This window comes from Helianthus annuus, chromosome 2, assembly GCF_002127325.2.
Source record: "Helianthus annuus cultivar XRQ/B chromosome 2, HanXRQr2.0-SUNRISE, whole genome shotgun sequence".
NCBI lineage: Eukaryota > Viridiplantae > Streptophyta > Magnoliopsida > Asterales > Asteraceae > Helianthus > Helianthus annuus.
Genome location: NC_035434.2, coordinates 46,006,913 through 46,029,124, shown reverse-complemented (window position 1 = coordinate 46,029,124; position 22,212 = coordinate 46,006,913). Strand labels below are relative to the sequence as shown.

Sequence of the window (22,212 nt, the reverse complement as noted above, 5' to 3'; positions counted from 1 at the left end):
TTAGACATGTTGCATGAGTCGAAGCGGTTACTCTCGCATAACTTCGACATGAAGGATCTCGGAGATACTTCTTACGTCATTGGCATCGAAATTCACCGAGATAGACACAAAGGGATCTTAGGATTGTCTCAAAAGACCTACATAGATCGTGTCCTTACACGTTACAACATGCAATAGTGCAAACCCTCCGTCGCTCCAGTAGTTAAGGGAGATGTTTTCGGTTCATTCCAGTGTCCGACAACAGAGGTTGAAAAGGAGCAAATGAGCCAGATACCTTACGCGTCAGTAATCGGGAGCCTGATGTATGCTCAAGTCTGTACTCGCCCAGATATTGCTTATATTGCCGGAATGCTAGGTCGTTATCAGACTAATCCTGGCTAGATCACTGGAAAGTAGCTAAGAAGGTCCTTAGATATCTGCAAGGGACGAAAGACTATAAACTGACTTATAGAAGAAGTGATCACTTAGAAGTGGTAGGTTATTCTGATTCTGACTTTGCCAAATGCAAAGATGACAAGAAATCCACTTCGGGCTACATCTCTATGTTAGCAGGCGGACCTATCTCATGGAAGAGTCATAAACAACAGTTAACTACAACTTCCATAATGATGGCAGAATACATTGCTGTTTACAACGCAACCTGTCATGGAATGTTGCTTAGAAATCTGATCACTGGACTCAAAATCGTTAATTTCATTTCTAGACCATTGAAGCTTTACGGTGATCACTCAGCTGCCGTTAGTTTCTCGAACAGTAACAGTTCGACTGGAGCTGGTTTATATCTCGATACAAAATATTTGTTCGTACGTGAACGAGTTGAGGAAAATAATCTTTGTATTGAGTATATTAGTACTAAAGATATGCTTGCGGATCCGATGACTAAAGGTCTCCCACCTAAAGTTTTCGAAGAACATGTATCGAATATGGGACTTACTAAAGACCTTATTTAATGGCATATTGTACTAGCTTATGTTTTAATTAATACAATTTCCTCAGTTTGATTTTGTATGTCTCTAACATATGTTCTGCCGGTGTAATGACATATAGACAAATATAAATACAAATCAGACGTTAAAGGGCTTATACATATTTTGATCGTAACTATTAGGTTTTAAATTGAGGCTATAGTATGATTAATGGGGGTCCTGAGTCGAATGATGATTCAACGGCTGTATTTCTCTGCTATAGTTCTTGGTTTAAAGCTAAAATGAGTGTTAACTCCTGGCCAGGCTTACCTAATACTCATGATAAATGATTACTCGGCTAAGTGGGAGAATGTGAGATTAAATATATTATTAATGTAATATTTAATCTTGTAGCCTTTATAATCATTTATATTATATTAGATCAAAATATATTAATAACCTATTAATAATTAGTTGGTAATTGTTGATGGACCATATTACCCTTATTAACTAATTAGGTTTCCTCTTGGGTGTATAAATAAGGGGATTATTAGAGAGTTTAAGGGTTACAAAAATTACACAATCACAAACCCTCATAACATCAATTTTCGTCTCTCTCCCCGTAACCGAAATCAACCCTACTTTCGGTTTCATCACCATCATCACCTTACACCCTAAGGAGGAACCAGATCATCTAACAAGTATGTTGAACTCGATGGCTGCATCTCTGACTGGATTCTCTGCTGGCCTGTCTGCTGTAACAGGTATGTTATTCATGTTTTCCATTATGTTTAAAGAGAACTGATCCAACAAAATCATCATTACAACATTCAACAATATGTATCTAATTTTCTTTGTAAATAATAATATATATGTTATAAGGTGATGATGATGAAGAAGAAGAAGATACCGATACCAATACCAAAGAGGAGGATGTCAAAAGCCAAAGAACAGGCTGCTGTAAGTAATATATTATTACCCATTCAACCCAATTGATCATTACAAGATTCGGTAATGGTAATTCATGTATTTCTTCTTTGTACATAATATATATGTTAGGTGATGGAAATGATGCCAAAGAGGAAGTTGCAGCAGTGCCTATGGAACCGGAACCCGAAAAGGCAGAATCATAGGAAGTCTTATCCAACTATGTTCTAGGTGTTACAAGTCTGTTATCTAACAGTTGTATGGCTATTTGTGGTCATTTTCGGGTTCTTTTCTTTTATATATCGTTTTAGATGTTGATTTTGTTGAACTTTTTCTTCTAAGAACATGTAAAGATGAAAAGATTATAATCATTCTTGTAGAATTCAAAGCTGACTAGTATAACTTTGATTCTTGAATGGTTATATATATGATTTTTGATAAAGAGTAAACTGCAATTTTACCCCCTGGGGTTTAGGCCAATTGGCACTCTGACCCCCCTCCCTAACGAAATAATTGCAATTTACCCTCCCCCCCCCACCCCCAACGTTGATGTTATGTCGCAAGTTTACCCCCCGGCGTCAAATTTGCTTAACAGTCAACATAACAAGGTGGTTAAAGGGTAAATAGGTAATTTTGCAAACCATTGTGAAGCTTCTTCATTACAACACCCTATAAGTAACATATGAAAGCATATTTACCCCCCCCCCCCCACCTTCCCACCATCCTCCTACAATCGATCCTTCCTTCTCCGGCGGCACACCTTCTCCTGCGATCAGGCTTCTCCTACGACACCACATCCTCCGGTGACACCACCTCCTCCGTTCACACCTCGTTCAGACCTTACAATGCCGGTTGTTTGTTGGCTGATCCGCTATGTCATCCGCCACACCACAGGTACATTCGCCCAATGTTAGTTAATCAGGGTCGGATTTGGTTCACTGTTAGTTATTATCATGTTACTAGTCACTTACCCGCACGATGCGGCGGGAGTGGCAATTTACAATAGTATAATTGTTTACCGTTAGTTTATCCGTCGTCTCGTGATATATTGTATAGTACTTAAGTTAGTTTTCTTATTCGTGATATGATGGCACTGGTTTTTCTGTTAGTTTATCGATTCTTTGGTGATCTTCTACAAGAAGAGTACAAAACAAGGAAGTAGATGTAATTAAAAACAAGAAGAGTTCAAAATAGTCAAGTAGCTGGACAAAAGAATAAAAACAAAATGTGGGGAGTCTCTTGTATCTCTTCCTGTTTTACCAATACATCCGTTCGCTTATGACTTTCTTGCATCTTCTCCTCTACTGTACCAGATTTCAACACATAAAAAAAATGTTAGACACTTACAGGTGATTTAAAATAGTAATTAAAAGGTAATTTCTGGAAGCAAATAAGGCACAACATCTACTAACTTACCTTCTTTTTGATAAGGATGCGATTAATTAATCACGCAACACTTCCTGGTAGACAACATTTGATGTGTAAACTCCGCGTTGTTTGAATTCTTTGGCGAGATGTACCAACACCTTCGTACTTTGTCTTGAAATCCCTCTTGATAACGCGACATAAAGTTGTCCATGTGAAAATACAGAATCCGGTAGATAAATACCAACGTTCGGAATTGTTTGACCTTGAGCTTTATTAATCGTCATGGAAAAGCTAAGTCGAATTGGAAATTGTTTTCTTTTCAGCTTGAATGGGAACATGTCATCTTCAGAAAGGGTTAGAGGGATTCTTGGCAAAAAAACTCTTTTTCCGGCATGTTGACCAACTGCAATTTCCGCATCAATAACATTTCGCATGAAACCCTTACATATCAACCGCGTGCCATTACACAGGCCATGTGATGGATCGATATTACGTAACAATATTATTGGGCATCCAATTTTTAAACGAAGCTTATGAGGCGCCAAACCACTAATATTTAGCGAGTTTAAGAACTCGACCGGATAGAAGTTACGCTGATCGTCTTCAGCTTCATCAAAACTGTAATAAACTTTTTCCTCCCCTTGAAAAATTTCAATCATTTGATTATTAATCTCGTCAACACTCTCATTTTTAGTGGACAATATTGCTCTAGAGATTATATAATCTGAAGAATATATATTATCTTCAATTGATGGAAAGATGGCATGGATCAATTCTTTTATAGCGTTTTCTCTGTCGTTGCACTGAATTGTCATGTCATCAGGTATGCGAATATAGTTTCCTTCGATTGGTTCTTCAGTTCCATCGCCGACTCTTAAAAGAAATTTAGAAAACCATGGATCTTTCAGCGCTCTCATATTTATGGTCAACCGCATCTTCTTAGTCAAAGACCAAAGAGGTGACATTCGTACGCTGGAGTCTACAATCTGTGCTCGAGTGCCACGTTTAATAACCGGCAACACCTGTCTGAAGTCACCTCCCATAACCATTATCTTCCCACCAAATGGGAGACTAACGCCTATAATGTCTTGGAATGTACGATCGACTGCCTCTATCGCCTGTCGTTTAGCCATCGACGCTTCATCCCATATGATTACTTTGGCAGACTAAGAGGTAATTATGGTACTTTGGGTACTCATGATAGTGGAGATTCTCAATTTGGAAATGATTCAACAAAAAAAAGCCACCCATCAATGTAGCGTCATTATACAGGTGTATCAAATGTTGTGGAATGATCGCAATAATTTTTTGTCTCTAAAAAAAGAACACATTTAGTGGTGAAAAAACATTCACACGTATAACATATATAGCAAATAAAAATAATGTTCTTACGTTTTGATCAAGAAAAATAATCACTAATCTCTTTCCCTCGACGTCATGCCAAATAAGCTCGACCATAACAAAGGTTAGATTATACCATGCTCTATCATTTCTCAATGATGAAAATTCGTCGACCGTACAATGACCAGACATATCCTATTAATGTTCAATGTTAGTCAAAGAAAAAATAAAAATTACATATATTTAAATTTATATCTGTTTGATTTTTAAGGTCAAGTAGATAAGAGAGGGAGCCAGCTAAAATTAAAGTAATACATGATTAAAATTTAAATAACCTTAAAATAAAAAAGTTATATTAATACATAATTAAAACCGAAACATCTACATAAATAAAATTCAAACTAATACAAAACAAAAATACATTGAAATAAAAATAACTAACACATAATAGAAACATTTAGTAAATCACATTAAATATTACTAAAACACAAAACACCGAATCATAGGAGAATCAATCATTATCATCGTCGTTTCGATGGATGCATTCATCAATAATGTTTTTTTAGGGTTCCCAATTCATTTCTTCATCCAAGGGTGGTTCGTATTCCGCTCCAGGATCGGTTTCGTACCCTTCAGCCCAATTCGGTACTCCTTGTGTTTGATGGGGGTTTTCCACTTGACGGGGGTTTGAAGATGGTGGATGGTTTGGCACTGTAGGAGTGTTTGCCAATGGACGATAATGCCCCTCCCCAATACGTAGTGCCCCAAATTGTAGTTGAGCAAAGGTATAGTCATACGCCCAAATCAACTCTTCATCCGTCCAAGTATTTGGATCATTATCTTGAGGAATTGTGACAGGAGTTGGGTTTGTGACGGGAGGTGGGTTTGTGACGGGGGGTGGGTTTGTTACGGAAGGTGGGGTTGTCTCTGGAGAAGGGTTTGATCGTCCATGACTTGAAGGCCCTTGTGGTTCAATTGGAATTGGATAACCACCACCCATACCTCTCAATTGATATGTGTTTGGAATGAATTGTAAACTGAAAAATATAATTTTGATTGGATATAAAGATCATTTTTTAAGCAAATAAAATTAGTTTAAATACAATTTTATTGGATACAAAGTTATGATATTCTGAAAAAATAAATTATTGACATCGATTGTAGCCGGTTCCTTTGTCTTTCTTTTTAAACAAAACAAAAAAGATTAACTCACCCTAATATCTAACAATAAAAAAATTATGTGGTACTAAAATAATCCACATTTTAGTTCCAATTTTTTATATGTATCATTGTATTTACTTATAAATAAATTGCAATTCTAGTTAACTTAACTATGCCAAAAGGATATTTAAATGACTAAGTATACTTTAATTGAACTGACATTTATGAATTACATAAAAAAACTAAAAAATTAATATATGCTAGTTGCATTTTTTTGTCACGTTTTATAATCGTTTATCACTCATTTTTTACCACATATCATTCATTTTATAATCTGTAAAGTTAATTATTTTGTGCAACACTTAAATTAGTAGAATGAATTTTACTGTGAATTGTTTATCTACTTTTTTTTTTGTAGATGAGATGTACTTGCTAAATATACAATGAGGATTGAATAGGCAGGCAGGCAATTAAAAGATTTTTTGGACTAAAATAGTCAATTAAATGCATGGGATGGGATTCATGTAATGTAACAAAGGAGGAATAACTGATAATGGGCCAAATATAAATTATTTGGGCTAATTTATAAGGTGATTGGGTAGGCCCACAACGACTATTGATTGGTGGTCCAATTTACACAAATTTGTGATCCATTTGTTTGAACGGTCTGTTTGCTTGACATTTACATAAAGTTTAAAAAAAATAGTGTGATTTAAAACTAAAACGGATTAGCACAAGCAAACAATGTTACAAGAGTAAATACGATGTGTCACAATTTTAAGTATTGAATATTCAAGATAAACATAGATAATGAGGCCGTAACCGTTGTCCAGATCATAGAAAATGAAATATTTATGCTTTCGTGAGGAGGTACCAACTATACATACCAAGTAAGTAAATGAATGACATCAAGGAATTGAAGTGGCAGTAGATTCAAAGCTAGATTGGTTTCACAAAATAGGCAGGAATAGACAGACTATAATGAGGTATTTTCTCTTGTATTCCTTAATTATATTAGCACTAATAATTGTCTCAAGAGACATTGAGATGGAAGATGTTAAGATTGCATTTTTACATGAAGCGAAGATTAATCGGCCTCTGGTTTTTTTTTTTACCCTCCATATATATATAAATAGCAACAGAACCTGAATGAGAATTAGAAGTTGAAAAGCATGGAAGCATCATTTTCTTACATTTTTGTTTTTTGTTGGACTATTAACCCATTGCAAATTCTGGGTGTAAAAAATTTAGAAGAAAACAGAATACTTGTTGTAAATACTATCTTAATTTAACTCAAAGAGAGACTTGCTTGTGTATAAACATAACATTGCCGGTTGAGGTTCACATTGATATTTTTTTTACAGAACGGGAAAAAGTGAAGATTGTTATCACATATAAAATAAAACAGTCGATAAGTCTCAACAACTAAAATAGTGTAAGATTTTTACAATCGGTGTATCAAACATTGTTATCACTATGTAAGAGTACAACACACATACAAAATAAACAGTCGAAATGTGAGAAATACTTACCACAACGCAGAACCAATATGTTAAAAATAGAGAAATAATGCAAGAATCAAATGTATAGAGGTGAGAAACAATGGAAGACCCAGATGAAAATAGTATTCTGAAATGAAATAAAACACAATTTGTTAGGAATACAAATATAACAAAACTGAGCTTTAAAAGTAGCGTTAAGTTAAACTGACACTAACTTGCAATTAGACGGTTGAATTGATTTTATAAATGTTGTTCATACTATGTAGCAGCAAACTGAAGGTGAAGGTGAAGGTGGGTGTGTAGTGTTTGTAGAAAGTTGGATGGAGTTTATGAAGCTTAAATCTACTATATATAATGTCAAAAGTAGTTGTACTTTTGACATCTACTTTTTAAACCTGAATATATAATGTTAAAAATAGTAAACATCTACTTTTTAACCCAACCCAGCTGTAAGTTGACCAAAAAAAGCTGTAAATTGAAAAAAAATAAGTAGATGTACAGACTGAATTCTGACCACTCACCTCTTTTCAGCAGCAGACTGCTGAAGTCTGACCACAGTTCACCTCTTTTCAGCATACCAACCACTGTTGACCACTATTCCCTCTTTTCAACCTAGCTGTTCACCTCTTTTCAGCAGCAGACTGCTGAAGTCTGACCATAGTTCACCTCTTTTCAGCATACCAACCACTGTTGACCACTATTCCCTCTTGTCAACCTAGCTGTTCACCTCTTTTCAACCTGTGCACATAACATCTTTTAGTTGGGCTTGTTCAAATATTAGCACAAAACCAACAAGATGTTGGTTTCTTGTTTAAAACCAACAAGATGAAGTATATCTTCTTAACGAACATTTTAAAACCAGCAAGTTTTGGCTTACACTAATGTTTTACAGCCACTTTTATAAAGTAGTATAGATGATTCCTTCTTTGACTTACACTAATGTTTTACAGCCACTTTCATGTATAAAAATGAGCAATGAAAGTGTAATAGAAGTGTTTATTTTTCTTTTTATCTATTTAGTATAGTACTCATTTGATCCATTTTATATCAAACAACCTAAAACAACCCTTTCTTAAGCAGATGCGTCATAACTGGCACATCTAACCAAAAAACACACCTGCATCAATAAAGCCCCTAAAGCCGCACAGGAAGCATCATCAGTGACGGATCCAATCCAGAACTGTAAAGAGGCACAATCGACAAAGGCAAATCCAAATGCAGTTGTACCGTCAGCAGGATCACTTGTACCCTGTACAAAAAGGTAAAAGCAAAGTGGCATAAGTAAATGCCACAATATCTTCATAGTATACACTACATAGACATATGATAGTTATAATATCGCGTGCAAGATGTAAAGCAGTACCTCCTTTAGAGAAAGAAGATGAACAGCTTGAGGCCCAATATTACCATGAATCAACGTTGATGGTGTAAGCACCTGTACCAATTTCCTTTGAATTACCTGTGAATGTTTAAAAACTTTCAGCCTAAAGTGTTTACCCAACCAACCCGGCCAGTTTTGTTCATCCTTTTTCAAAACTTTCAGCCTAAAGTGTTTGGCCCATAAATCTGATCAAAATCAGTAGAATTGGCTCGTGTTCTTATCCCCAGCCCGATATTTATACTTTCATTCATTTCACTTTTAACCAGAATCCAATATTTCCCAACCCAACTGATATTAAAAAAATACAACCTTTTTTCACTAAATGAGTTAAATGGTAATAATTTACCCAACAGACATGTTACTATTCTGTACAGTTTGATGCATACTTTTCAGTTGACGAACCGTATAAACCCAAGAACGGAGGGCAGTGTACATAAAGACAAACACGCGTCATGTACCAATCGGTTTGGGAGGCTTGATGTAGAGGCAGATATGAAGGAAGTAATCAGGGTTCATCAAGTTGTTGACCACCCAAGAAAATGGAATTTCCATTTTGGGTTCAATGCCTTGAATTCGAAGCAATTTTATGACAGGATGACTTTCGTTTTCTGGTTCAGTTCCTGGCTCGTCCTTGCTTTCAGCTTTTGTTGTGTTTAACGAACCCGGATAAAATTCTGGCAGAATTGATTTTACTGCATCAAGCAAAGTGAAATACTTCCCTGCAAATTAGATGGGTCATAATGAGCTCCAGTTGAAGTAGGTCATTTTTGTACCTAATTAATACCGGTTGTGCCAGTATGATTCGACGGGTGTCAAATGGGTTATGTTTGCGTGTTGACTGGTGTAACCCAACACAAACCAAAAAATCGTGTCAGGCACAAGAACATTGACACAACACGTATATTCGTGGGTTGACACGCACACAGCCCATTTAAACCGAGTTTTTTTTACTTTATTATTTTTTTTTGCCCAATAGTACTCTAAAATTAGAAATTTACAACAGAAAATAATACAAATGCATATATAACAACTAATTTTAATAGATATACTCGATTCTCATTTCTCTCTTTATCTTATTGATTGTGACATAAAATACCCAATAATTTTAAGTTATGACATAATAAACAAGTTTTTAAATAAATTTAAAATGAAATAGTTAAACGGCTCAACCTACACATGGCCCGTTTATGTATTCACGGGTTCAACCCGAAACTTACTCGAACCCATTTAGACTAAATCCAAACCCGTGAATTTCGTGTCACGTCAAAGATTCACACCCCTAGGTTTAACACCTTTTTGTCTTTTAAAATTAATTACACTACTTCGTCAGCAAACAGGGAGTTAGGAAAGCAGTCAAAAAGAAGATACCTTCTGTGTAAAATTCAACAGGCCGGTTTATGTAAGAAACTTGGTCCCACCTATCAAAATTTGGTGCTTCTTCTAAATCGTCAAAATCTTTATCGACAATCCAGAGATACAAGCGAACAGGGACCCTACCTAATAACACGGCACGAAATAAGAAAAGCTGTTGCGGTGAAAACATTTAAAGAACAAACTACACGTATTCTTAAAACATTATAGAACATGGACATACTTGCTTTCCGTGCAGCAGTTGCCTCTGTATCATTAACACCCTGCTGACCTTTCAAAGGAGACAGGTTCGGTTTTCCAGAAAATTCGTCTCCAATTATTCCAAGTTTTAGCTTAGATGAAATACGATTGTATGTCTCAAGTTTACCTGTAAACACGCATGATACCATGAAACAAAAACACAAAATATCTAGAAAGTCAAATAAAATATAATACACAATTCCAAATCATTTGATAGCATACCGCTCATAACAGAACGCCACAGCTCAACTTGATCAGGATGAGACATGTTCATAACATTCTTGCTGCTTCCATGAATTATATATGTGGCCTGAATAAAATAAAGTGGTCACGCGTGTATAGTTATAAATAATTTTATTAGAAAGTATAATAAGCATATGCTAAATAAACATTCGCAAACCTCTTTTAGTGAATTTATATAACTCCATTCGCAACCCAAACTGATTTACCCACCCCACCCACTTTGCAACCTCAATAGAAAACAGAAGATATAAAGACGACAAACACATAAGGAATCAAATTTAGTGCAGCAAGAAAAACATTTGAATACACTGCAACATACCATGCATATTTAGTAGATAGTTAATTACGAATGTGCAAAGATAGTTCGTTCGGCGTTTAACCTCTCGGAATCGGTTTATTCAGCCGCAACATACCATGCATATTCAGCCGCTTGATTCTTTGTTGCCTCACCAATTAACCTCTCGGAATCGGTGAAAGCCACCCATGATGGTGTGATACGATTCCCTTGGTCGTTGGCTATGATTTCAACGTGACCGTTCTTATCGACACCAACACTAGAATAGGTAGTCCCAATAACAGTTCCTAACTTGCTGGCTTTTGCGATTGAAATTGCAAATAGTCAACCTGTAACACGTCATTGTTAGCACATAAACATGATCAATCTAATCACCAATTGAAAAAAAAACACACAACTTATACATGTATACAGAACACAATCAATCGCACATTATATAATACCCAAATTGACTGATTGACACATCAAATTCTTCACTTATGGTAACACTTATTCTTGGCTGGGAAAACATGCAAGCATATTTACAAGGTAGTTACAACAGCACGTCACAACAAATAGGTGATTATATAAAACTCAAAACTGCACCCCTGTTTTTATTCCTAATCTCCATATCAACATTAAACAATCAACTACAATGACTTGCTTAATTCACATACTAAATTTTCCTCTTTAACAAATAGCATATTCAACACAAAACCAAACACCTTACTTAGATCGCAAACGAAACCAGATCCAAACTTATTCACAGACGATAAACAACAAGTAGATTTAAAACTAAACCTGCATTATTCACATCCATGATAGAAAAAGAAGCAAATCAGTATCCGATAACTTTACCGATTAAAACATGACTAAAACTGTACGGATCTGAAAGTAACCAGATCTGCAAGAAAATAGTTACAGATCTGGATCTATTTCACAAATCAAGTAGAAACAAACCCTAAAATTTAACAGATCTAAGTAAAATAACAAACCAAAAATGCCGATAAGGTTAATAAGATGGTACCTGAGATGTGAAAACGCCGGTGAAATCCATCTATCTCTAGGGTTATCGCCGGAGAAATAAACCCTAAAATTTAACAGATCCAAGTCAAATTTCAAACCAAAAATGCCGAGAGGTAAAAAAGATGTTACCTGAGATTTGAAAACGCCGGTGAAATCCATCGCTCAAGGGTCATCGCTGGAGAAAGAAACCCTAAAATTTACAGATCAAAGTCAAATAACAAACCAAAAATGCCAATAAGGTTAAAAAGATGGTACCTGAGATGTGGATTCGACAGAAAAAACCATCGATCTAGGGTCATAGCCGGAGAAAAAACCCTAAAATTTACAGATCTAAGTCAAACAACAAACCAAAAATGCCGATAAGGTTTAACAGATGGTACCTGAGATGTGGATTCGCAGGTGAAATCCGTCGATCCAGTGAATTCGGCAGTGAAATCCATCGATCAAGGGTTATCGCCTGGTGAGAGAGAGAGAGAAGAAATGGGGCGGATGTGAAAGACAGAAACCCTAATGAGCTGATAACGTGGTTTTGTTCTCCGCCTTGTTTTGTGAGTGAGGGTAGAATAGGAAAACCAAATTATGTTGTGCTTTAGAGGATTGTACATCATGCTTTAATGGTGTTTTAATGGAATTTTTATGGACTTTAAGAAGTCCTTTGGATATGTTTTATAAAGTAGTATAGATAAACAGGGTTAGGGTCAGATTTGTGTCTGATTGAGTCTCATGTTAAACAGGGTCGGATTTGGTTCACTGTTAGTTTGATTGAATCTGATTTCCTTGTTAATTTTGTGATGTTTGGTGTTTTTTTTACAGTTGACCTGACGATGAGCCTATCAAGCTCATCAGTGGTGTTCCACATGGTGGTCTCCATGTTTGGTAGGCCTGTCCTCAACTTCCATTATCCACCGGAGAGTTGAGCGGATGATAAGTTAGTAGTTATGTAGGAATAGTAATGTGTATTTTGTAGGTTAACTTAACTTTGAAGTAGGATAACATTTGCAGCAGCTTAGCAAGTTAGACAATCATCATTTTGTATGTTGATGAAAATGATGTTTAATCCATCATTTTGTATGTTGATGAAAATGCTGTTTAATCCCAGAAGTATGATGTTTGATGTTTTGATATTTGATTAGGATTACATTTTGTCCATTTGATCAAAATGTGCAGCATGTTAGTTGTTGAATATTTGCAGTTGATGACAGTGGTTAGATGTCCATTTGATCAAAATGTGCAGCACTTAGGATCAAAATGTGCAGTTGATGACAGTGGTTAGTAAATTTTATTATCATACACAGGTTAGATCTCCATTTGATGACAGTGGTTAGTCCATATATGATCATACAGATGTTAGGGCATAAGTCCTGTTAATCAGATTGATCAGCAGATCTGTAATTTCTGCATAGTGTCATTTTTGTAATAAGTTTGTTAATCAGTTGTTAGGGCAGTTGTTTGCTGTTATTAGCTGCTGCTAATCAGTATATAAGGAGAGATTGGGCAGTTGTTTGTTGTCTACAACCTGTTTAAACTGATTTTGTTTCATAACCTGTTTCAACTGATTTTGTTTAAGCATTAACCTGTTGTCAACAACCTGTTTAAACTATTTGCTGTTATTAGCTGCTGCTCATAACAGCAGCAGCCATAAGAGAAGAGACTGATAGGGGTGTTTAAACTGATTTTGATCATGCGTATGTGTTAAATCAGATTTTGTTAATTACAATGTCTGAATGTGAGTGTGCTTAATCGGATTTCTTGTTAATTACAATTTTGGTAGCCAAACATTACAATTTTGAGTGTGCAGCCAAACATGGAGCCAAATGCCAAATGTCTGAGTGTACAATTTTGATTTTGTGAAGTGTTTAATCAGATTTCTTGTTAATTTCCATGTGTAGTTGACTTTGGGTGGTCAAACTTTTTTGGCGGGAAGGGTTTTGGAAGTTGCAGGAGGTAATATTGTTGCTTAACACAGAGTATAGGGGGTAATAAGAAAGGATAATTTAGTAATTTACCAGTGGGGGGTAATTGTGCGACATAACAAGAACGTTGGGGGGTAATACTAAAGGGTAAGATAGTCATTTCACATTAAAGTTAACAGATCTGTTAATAAATTTGACGCTGGGGGGTAAACTTGCGACATAACATCAACGTTGGGGGGTAAATTGCAATTATTTCATTGGGGGTCAGAGTGCCAATTGACCTAAACCACAGAGGGTAAAATTGCAGTTTACTCTTTGATAAATTATCAAATTGTTTTTAGTGTTTTTTTTTTAATTTCATGTATACAAGATCGACTACATCTAGTTATTTGTTTATGCTTGGAGGTTGTTCCGAATGTAGAAATTTCTTGTCATGTAATTAAGTTTCGACTTGCACCTTTGATTTAGCTTTTTATTAACATATAACTTTTGACATATAAACTTTGATCAAAATGATTTAGCACAAGTGTCATTAAACAGACCAAACAAACCAACTAACCTAAAGCAAGCCAGTTGGTTTGGGATTTTCACGATTTGGTTTCAATTTCAATGATTGGCCTTAAGAGTTAGTTGTTAACTACCTTTATTTATACTTTTTTATTAATATAATATGATATGTATTATATTTATGAGCCATTTTAGTTCTAATACAAGTAACAACTTTGAAGAAAAATCAATGGTTAAAACCACTAAAACCAGTTAGTCTGGCCAACCTACGTAATTTTCAAAACCACAGTTGGTCCAGAACTATAAAAACCGGCGAAATAATATAGAGAAAAACTTGGAAAACAATTTCTCGTAATCCGTAGATGAATTTCATGTCAGTTTCTACAAGAATAGTCCTTAATCAAAACATGGATCCTCTTCTAATCTTATTTTAAATCATATCAAGCTGATGGTTTCTGACAAGCAGAGAAGAGTTGCCAGCTGACTAATGCCATAGTCAAGGAGGTGAACAGTTGAAAACCTACAACTTCTGGTAGATGCCATCCTAATCCCCACCTCAGATAGCTGCAATAATAAACATTATTACACTGGTTAATTTAATTTAATTTAATTTAATTAAAAAATAATAATAAAACAGTACCTTGTGATGGAAGGCATTGTTGCCACAAAACCTGCACATGCATAGATGATTGGAATCAATGTCTTGGGCTTGTTTTTCCTTAGCCACATCAAAGATCCCAATGCAGCAAGTGATAGACTCAACATCTGTTTTAGTCAAAACCACACCATTCTAAGCTCATATCGATGAAAGAATACGATACATGTATGATGAGAAACAGCAAGAACTACATTATGCAATGTTCTTTTATTTCAAGTACAGAACCGCAGAATCGCGTAATGCGCTTGTATGAGAGCTAGGCAAGCGGCTACATAGCCGTTTTATGCATCATAGTTAAAGCAAAAAATACAAGTGTTAGTGTGGTTCAGTTGCCTCCTTAAAATTGGTTCTGTAATGAACTCTCAGTCTCACTCCCTACACACACACACACAGGATGAGGATGATTTTCGGTAAAAGGTGTAAAAAGCACATTTTACACCTTTTTTTGGACGCTATAGAAATGGTGCTATAACTTAATACATTGATGCAAAAGCTCTATAACGTTGCGGTATTGATTCACCATTATGCATCATTTTCGGGGGGAAGTGCATCAGTTTTGATAACAAACCGGTTTAAAAAATGATGCAATTACGTCCAAAATGTATGCCGGGCTACCTTTCTTCCTATCCTTTGTTAGGTATCGAACAGAGCAACACACAGCGGAATCACAATCACACACACACAAAAGCAAGAAAATAAAGAACGTGAAATTTACGTGGTTCGGTCAAGGTGAAATGAAAACAAGAAATAAAACATGGGCCTCAACATCCTTGTTTTACCATAAAGCTTCCATCCACTCAAAATTGTTCTAAAATAATTGTGTAGAGCTTAAAGATTGAGGGTTTTATTTAATTTAGAACCCAATTTTAAACTTTCAGATGCAAGTTTTAACTTGTTTTACAAGAAATCTTATTTTTATGAAACATGTTTTCATGTAAACGGTAAACCAACATCCATCCGGCAAAGGCAACACTGTGAAATGAATTCATTAAATCTTAAAAGAAACCCAACGAATTCCGTTCATTTAATGAGAATCTAGTAGAGGTAGAAAACTGCACAATCCCAATTTCGATAGATTTTTTTGGGAATATTTTATTTCAAATAACAATGATGCATTTCCGTTTATTGGGAAAACTGAACCAAAATTCCTAAAATGTCAGAACTAAGGAAAAAAGCGTAAACATCCAGTATTAGTGTTCAAAGCCTATATTAAACATACGTGAAAAACTCTTGCTACCAATTTGCCATTCTTAAACTTCTGGACTCCTTTCAAATTTGGAAGTTTATAGTAGGTTTTTTAAATCAAATCAACGTATAAAATCTCGAAATTTATGATGTTTATAGCTTAGACACGCCATATATAACTATTAGAACTTGTTTGGTAGTTTTGGTTTGGAAAATGGGTAAGCTTTCTAATACAAAAAAGAGTTAACCGCCATTTTCGTTCATGTAGCTTGTCCAATTATGCTAGTTCAGACCATATTTCATTTTCGTCCAAAAAAATGAGTTAATTGTCATTTTCGTCCCTGTGGTTTGTCCAATTATTCGACTCAACCTTAGTTTTTCGGAGAGAATTGGCATGTTTCAAGAATATTAGGGACGACAATGGTACAAATTTGAAATTTGGCCAGGACCGGCGTAGTTGGACAAACCACAGGGACGATAATGGCAGTTAACTCTATAAAAAAAATCTGGAAATTGTGATCGATTACGTGTCATTTCTTACATAACCTTCTCCTGCATATATGCTAAAAGAAAGAAGTTTCCATTTTCCACTGAGCATCAAATGACTGTTAATGTTAATACATAGTTGTGTATTTCAAAATATTTTTTAGAACTGACGCTTTGATGTCACACATTTATGTAAGAAATTGATACAAAGCCGTGTCTATCACAGTCGAACATATGGTGTGACAATATGACATTATGCCAGTCCACTATGTTGTAAGGGTTTATATGAGCATGTGTCCTGTTAAAGTTTAGAGTATTGCCTATGTTTGCTCATTTTTAAGTTGAATTGAATTGGGTTGTAAACTTATAATCATCACTAATTGATTAAAATTATGAATTTAATTTATTTGGACGAGCAACCAAGAAGTAATTGTGGAGAAAATGGTAATTTTGACTAATTCACCCAAAATGACGCTTTAGCAAACTAATCAACTAAACTGATCAAAGTTGGATACTTCCATAAGTGTGGTTCAACCTCAAAATCTATATAGCAGGTGATCAAACTCATTTGATGCATCAAAAGGCTGATTTTGGGAGTTAAAAAGCTTAACGTCAAAATTAGACACTCAAAAGCATGACCGGTGAGCAAACATTTGGAACCATATGCGTAATTTCTCAAAAGTAGGACCATTTTTAAGAAAACAAAGAAACGATTGGAATTACATTATAAAAATGGTTTATGAAGTATGGATATCGCAAAAACGGTCCATAGAAGATGGTATTTGAATGTGCTTTTAATATAAAGTTGCAATAGTAGTATAATACTATAATTAAGTGTTTCACAAATTATTGATTATTTAAGGAAATGATGAATTGGTAATTTCAGATAGCCTTAGATATTGCACTTGGTATTAAACAGCTTATTCAGTTTTCAATCCCCAAATAATCGGACATTCAAAGCATAATATATTAATCCCTATATTTATAGCTTATTATAATCCAGCTTAAATTGTGAGAGAAAACTCAACGTACCAGATTTGCATTTGCTTCAAGACCTTGCAGGATGTAATCCCAAGTAAACTCAAGTCCTCTCGCACCCACCCAAAGGGGTGCCAACCTATGCAAAACGGAATCAGCAAAAGCCCATCCTGCAAGTACGCACATATACAATAACTATAAAAAAGATAATCAACCAAAAGTAATAAAATGAATGAAGGGTGAAGCCAGTTTACAATTCTGAAAACCTACGATCAGTTTTCACAAAAAAAATAATAATAATAATAAATAAATAAAATAAAATAAAATAAAAAACATTAATATAACCTTAAAATCAATGGTCGTATTCTACCCCTATCGAATTTTACCCTAAACCTAATTTTTTACGTTTTTATTTTTATGTATGTGTCGGTATAAATTCGAGTTCGTCTATGCTTTAACGTATTTTTTGTTTGGAAACAAGTCGGGTCAATTATAAAATGTTTTATTTTTATGTATGTTTTGAGTTGGACAACATTTTGACATAAACTTTGTTTGGAAACAAATCGGGTCAAATATAATACGTTTTCATTCAGTTATAAATTTGAGTTACCATACGTTTCGACATAAATTTAGTTCGGAAACGAGTCTGGTCAATTGCAGTCTATACTTTATCATGTCGCGTATGACGCCACCGCACATCTATATTTTATGTACGTTTTGAGCTAGTCTACGTTTCGACGTAAATTTTGTTTGGAAACAAGTTGGGTCAAACATAATACATTTCCATTCAACGGTATGGATTCGGATTACTCTACGTTTCAATGTAAATATAATTCGGAAACGAGTCGGGTTGTAGTCTATAATTTATTACATTGCGTACGGCATCGCCGCAACGCGCGGTGGGTGAAAAACTAGTAAGAAGTAAATAAGTTATAATCACTCACCAAGTCCAACTGCCTGGAACTTATGATTTTGAGAGATGTTTCTGTGAGTTAATTGGGTCAGGGCAAAGTAAAGCCCTGCAACATCTATAAAACCAATCAAAGCTTTCAACAATTCCTATTCACAATAAAAAAAAATATCAGGTATAATGTGTTTAAACTTAAGTAACGTAAATAATGGCCACAAGGACAAACATACTAAATTTGCACTCTAAACCAATGCATCAGTAACATGAAAACTATAACAGTAATCAGTAAATAAATAAATCCAAAACCAACATTAAACAATACACGTGTCTTGAAACAACAAAAACGTCCGTGAAAAGTTTTTATCACTTAATTAGTCAAATTACTTGATAAAGGTTGGAAGATTAAGAACACTAGCTGACAAAAACTGTTCAGTAACCATGGTTTTAAAAAACGTTTGAGGTATGCGCCTCAAGGCGCGCCTCGAGAAGAAACGGCCAAAAAACGAGTCTGGGTCGCGCCTCATGGTGTTTTTAATGTATATGCGCCTCAGAGGGGTTGAGACGCTAAGAAAGCTGCACCTCAGGGGATTTTGATAGCTGTTTTTAACTTTTTGTCAATTTCAAGCATTTCATGTCTTTTTTAAGGGTTATTGGATTTTATCACCCCTAACTATTGGCTATTGGCCGTTGGCAACCCCAACTATCACTTTGACGCCCACCACTCCCAACTTAACACTTAGTGTGTTCTGTCACCATTCACCAAGCCGTTTACTGATCACTAACTTTTGATCATGTTACTATACTTTCGGGGTGTCCTAAGATCCCTAAAACCTTCCTAAGATCCCTATGACACCCCCCCAAAAGTATAGTAACAGGATCAAAAGTTAGTGATTAGTTCGACTTGGTGACAGAATACACTAAGTGTTAAGTTGGGGGTGACGGGCGTCAAAGTGATATTTGGGGGTGGCAGCAGCCAATAGCCAATACTTGGGGATGATAAAATCTAACAACCCCTTTTTTAAGTGTGTTCTTGATGATTTTGATGAATCTGATGATGAAATTAGTTAGTATTATTATTTTTATAATATATATAATTTTTATATTTATTTATTAATACCGTCTCGGCCTTACGTCTCGTTTCGCCTCGAGGCTTACGCCTCGTGAGGCGAATGGAAAACGCCTCGAAAGTCGAAACTCATTTCCGTTCTTTTAAACCTTGTCAGTAACTACTTAACGTAATTCATGGAGTGACAGACATCATAACATTATTACCAAATCACTAAAATGAAAAAAAAAGTAAACAAATATTACCTGGGAGGGATCGAAAACATCACTTTCAGACACCTTAAGAAATGTAGCTAAGCAAACAAGCTGTAAATTATCGATATAAATGGCACAATCAGCGAACAGATAAATTATAAATATTATCGTGATCATAAATTCAGAGTAATTAACAAGCTATTGAAATCACACAGCAGATAATACCTTCACCAACGCTGTCACGAGATAAACAACAGCAGTTTTGACAGAAGTGCCAAGTGTATCGTACTCAGATCTGCAGTATAAACAACACCAAATCAGCAACTTTTTTTAATTATCAGTTCAAATGATTAACAAAAGCCTCCTAACAACAAGGATCCTAAACTCCAAAAGTTAATATACGGATCGAAACAATCACAGTTGTTCAACTGATCTATAAAATTCGTACGAACACAAACTTTAAATGAACAAATCTCATCTAAATCTATCAGCGGACGTCACAGCTACAATATTTAGCACAGATTTGATGTTCATTGTAACGACATTAGGCCAATTAATTATTAGAAACAACACCAGATCAGCAACTTTTTTAATCATTAGTCAAAATGGTTAACAAAATCTCCCAACAGCAATATCCAAAACTCCAGAAGTTAATAAACGAATCAAATCAATCACCCTTGTTCAACTGATCTATAAAATTCCTACGAACACAAACTTAAAATGAACAAATCTCATCTATGGGTATGTTTGGCATGGAGCTTTTAGAAGCTTCTAGCTTTAACCTTTTAAGAAAAAACTCCTATTTAATAAAAAGCTTTGTTTGGCTGAAGGAGCTTGAAGCTTTTAGGTTAGGAGCTTGAAGCTTTTGATTGAACGCTCCTACTAGTAGCGTTTAGAAGGAGCTACAAGCTTTTAGAGAAAAAATGACTATTTTAACCTCTAAAGATAATGAACTTTTTAATGCACAAACTTTTAAAATTTTTAGTTATGTCCATTTTGGTCATTTTATACATTTTATTAAAAGCTTCAGTTACTCTGCCAAACACCAAATATATCTAAAAAGCTACTGCTACTAGCTATCAGCTACCAGCCTCCAGCCACCAGCTACTTTTGCCAAACATACCCTATATCTATCATGGATGTAACAGCTACAGCATTTAGCACAAATTTAGCGTTCATCATAATGAAATTACGTCAACTGATCTATAAAATTCATTCAAACACCAACTTAAAATGAATAAATCTCATCAATCTCATCTATATCTATCAGTGGATGTAACAGCTACAGCATTTAGCACAAATTTAGCGTTCATCATAATGAAATTACGTCAACTGATCTATAAAATTCGTACGAACACCAACTTAAAATGAATAAATCTCATCTATATCCATCAGCGGCGGATGTTAAACCTACAGCATACAGCACAGATTTGATGTTCATCGTAATAAAATTACATCAACTGATCTTTAAATGAACAAATCTCACAAATAACTATGTTACAGCTACAACAATTAGCCCAAATTTGATGTTCATCGTAATAAAATTACGTCAACTGATCTACAAAATTCATATGAAGTACAAACACAAACCTAAAATGAACAAATATAATCTACATCTATCCGCTGATATAACAGCTACACATTTAGCACAAATTTGATGCTCATCGTAATAAAATTACGTCAACTGATCTACAAAATTCATACAAACACAAACTTAAAATAAACAAATCTCATCCATATATATTAACGGATGTCACCGCTACAACATTAAACAAAAATTTCATGTTCATCGTAACGAAATTAGGTCAAGTAATACAGCTTAAAAATGAAAAAATCTCATCTACATCTATCAGCTGATGTTACAGCTACAACATTACGCACAAATTGATGTTCATCATAATGAAATTAGGTCAATTGATCTACAAAATTCGTTCGAACACAAAGTTAAAATGAACAAATCTCATCTATATCTATCAGCAGATGTGAAGTTACAGCTACAACATTAAGCACAAATTGATGCTCATCATATCGAAATTAGGTCAACTGATCTATAAAATTCGTACGAATAAAAACTTAAAACGAAGAAATCGCATCTATATCTATCTATCAGTGAATGTTAAAGCATCGTAATGAAATGAAATGAAGTGAATTGTGGAAGAAGAAACGGAGACTAACAGAGGAGTAGCGGAGTAATAGACGGCGTGAGGTCCGAAGGTTAAGATAGCACAGTTGAAGAAGTGAAACATCGTCATCGTTCTCCGTCGCCTGTAGACGGAAAGATCTAGACGAGGTGACTGTTCTTGATCGACTAGTAGTGGATGGTTGATTGATTACTCTCGAATAGACCGGGCCATAGATTGGGCTGGGTTTCATTGATGCCCAAATACCACACTGGGTCTAGCCCATATTTAGACCATGTGTAGTCAGCGTAGTCAGCGTTGGGGCATTATTCGACACGTGGCATCCTAGTCAGCGTTGGGGCATTATAGCAAAAGTGGCGTAGTGGGGCATTATGCCAATAACCCCCATTCAATCATTTCACAATTATTTTTTTTTAACTTTAAATACTTCATTAA

General features: G+C 35.1%; 3 protein-coding genes and 1 long non-coding RNA gene across 4 annotated transcripts; all 4 read right to left on the bottom strand.

Moving 5' to 3' along the window:
* Positions 1-2,885: 2,885 nt before the first annotated feature.
* On the bottom strand, positions 2,886-8,728 carry LOC110904941 (DNA mismatch repair protein MSH7-like). Its single transcript, XM_035980840.1, has 4 exons — positions 8,711-8,728; positions 8,568-8,663; positions 8,322-8,453; positions 2,886-3,133 (listed from the first exon to the last, which is right to left on the bottom strand). Exons 1-4 carry the CDS (start codon positions 8,726-8,728, stop codon positions 3,089-3,091), a joined length of 291 nt encoding a protein of 96 aa, XP_035836733.1. The 3' UTR covers positions 2,886-3,088.
* A 153-nt stretch (positions 8,729-8,881) lies between these two features.
* Positions 8,882-11,077, bottom strand: LOC110894622 (autophagy protein 5). Its single transcript, XM_035980836.1, has 7 exons — positions 11,064-11,077; positions 10,853-10,993; positions 10,597-10,636; positions 10,419-10,506; positions 10,180-10,323; positions 9,954-10,082; positions 8,882-9,304 (listed from the first exon to the last, which is right to left on the bottom strand). The coding sequence occupies exons 1-7, from the start codon at positions 11,075-11,077 to the stop codon at positions 9,036-9,038; spliced, it is 825 nt and encodes a 274-aa protein (XP_035836729.1). The 3' UTR covers positions 8,882-9,035.
* Positions 11,078-11,779: 702 nt separating this feature from the next.
* Positions 11,780-12,401, bottom strand: LOC110920330. The gene is made up of 4 exons (XR_002581673.2): positions 12,120-12,401; positions 11,995-12,054; positions 11,869-11,929; positions 11,780-11,803 (listed from the first exon to the last, which is right to left on the bottom strand). It is a non-coding gene; the product is annotated as an uncharacterized LOC110920330 (long non-coding RNA).
* Positions 12,402-14,392: 1,991 nt separating this feature from the next.
* Positions 14,393-22,006, bottom strand: LOC110920324 (transmembrane protein 147). Its single transcript, XM_022164543.2, has 7 exons — positions 21,812-22,006; positions 19,862-19,931; positions 19,688-19,747; positions 18,411-18,525; positions 17,521-17,636; positions 14,800-14,924; positions 14,393-14,723 (listed from the first exon to the last, which is right to left on the bottom strand). The coding sequence occupies exons 1-7, from the start codon at positions 21,886-21,888 to the stop codon at positions 14,600-14,602; spliced, it is 687 nt and encodes a 228-aa protein (XP_022020235.1). The 5' UTR covers positions 21,889-22,006; the 3' UTR covers positions 14,393-14,599.
* Positions 22,007-22,212: the final 206 nt, after the last annotated feature.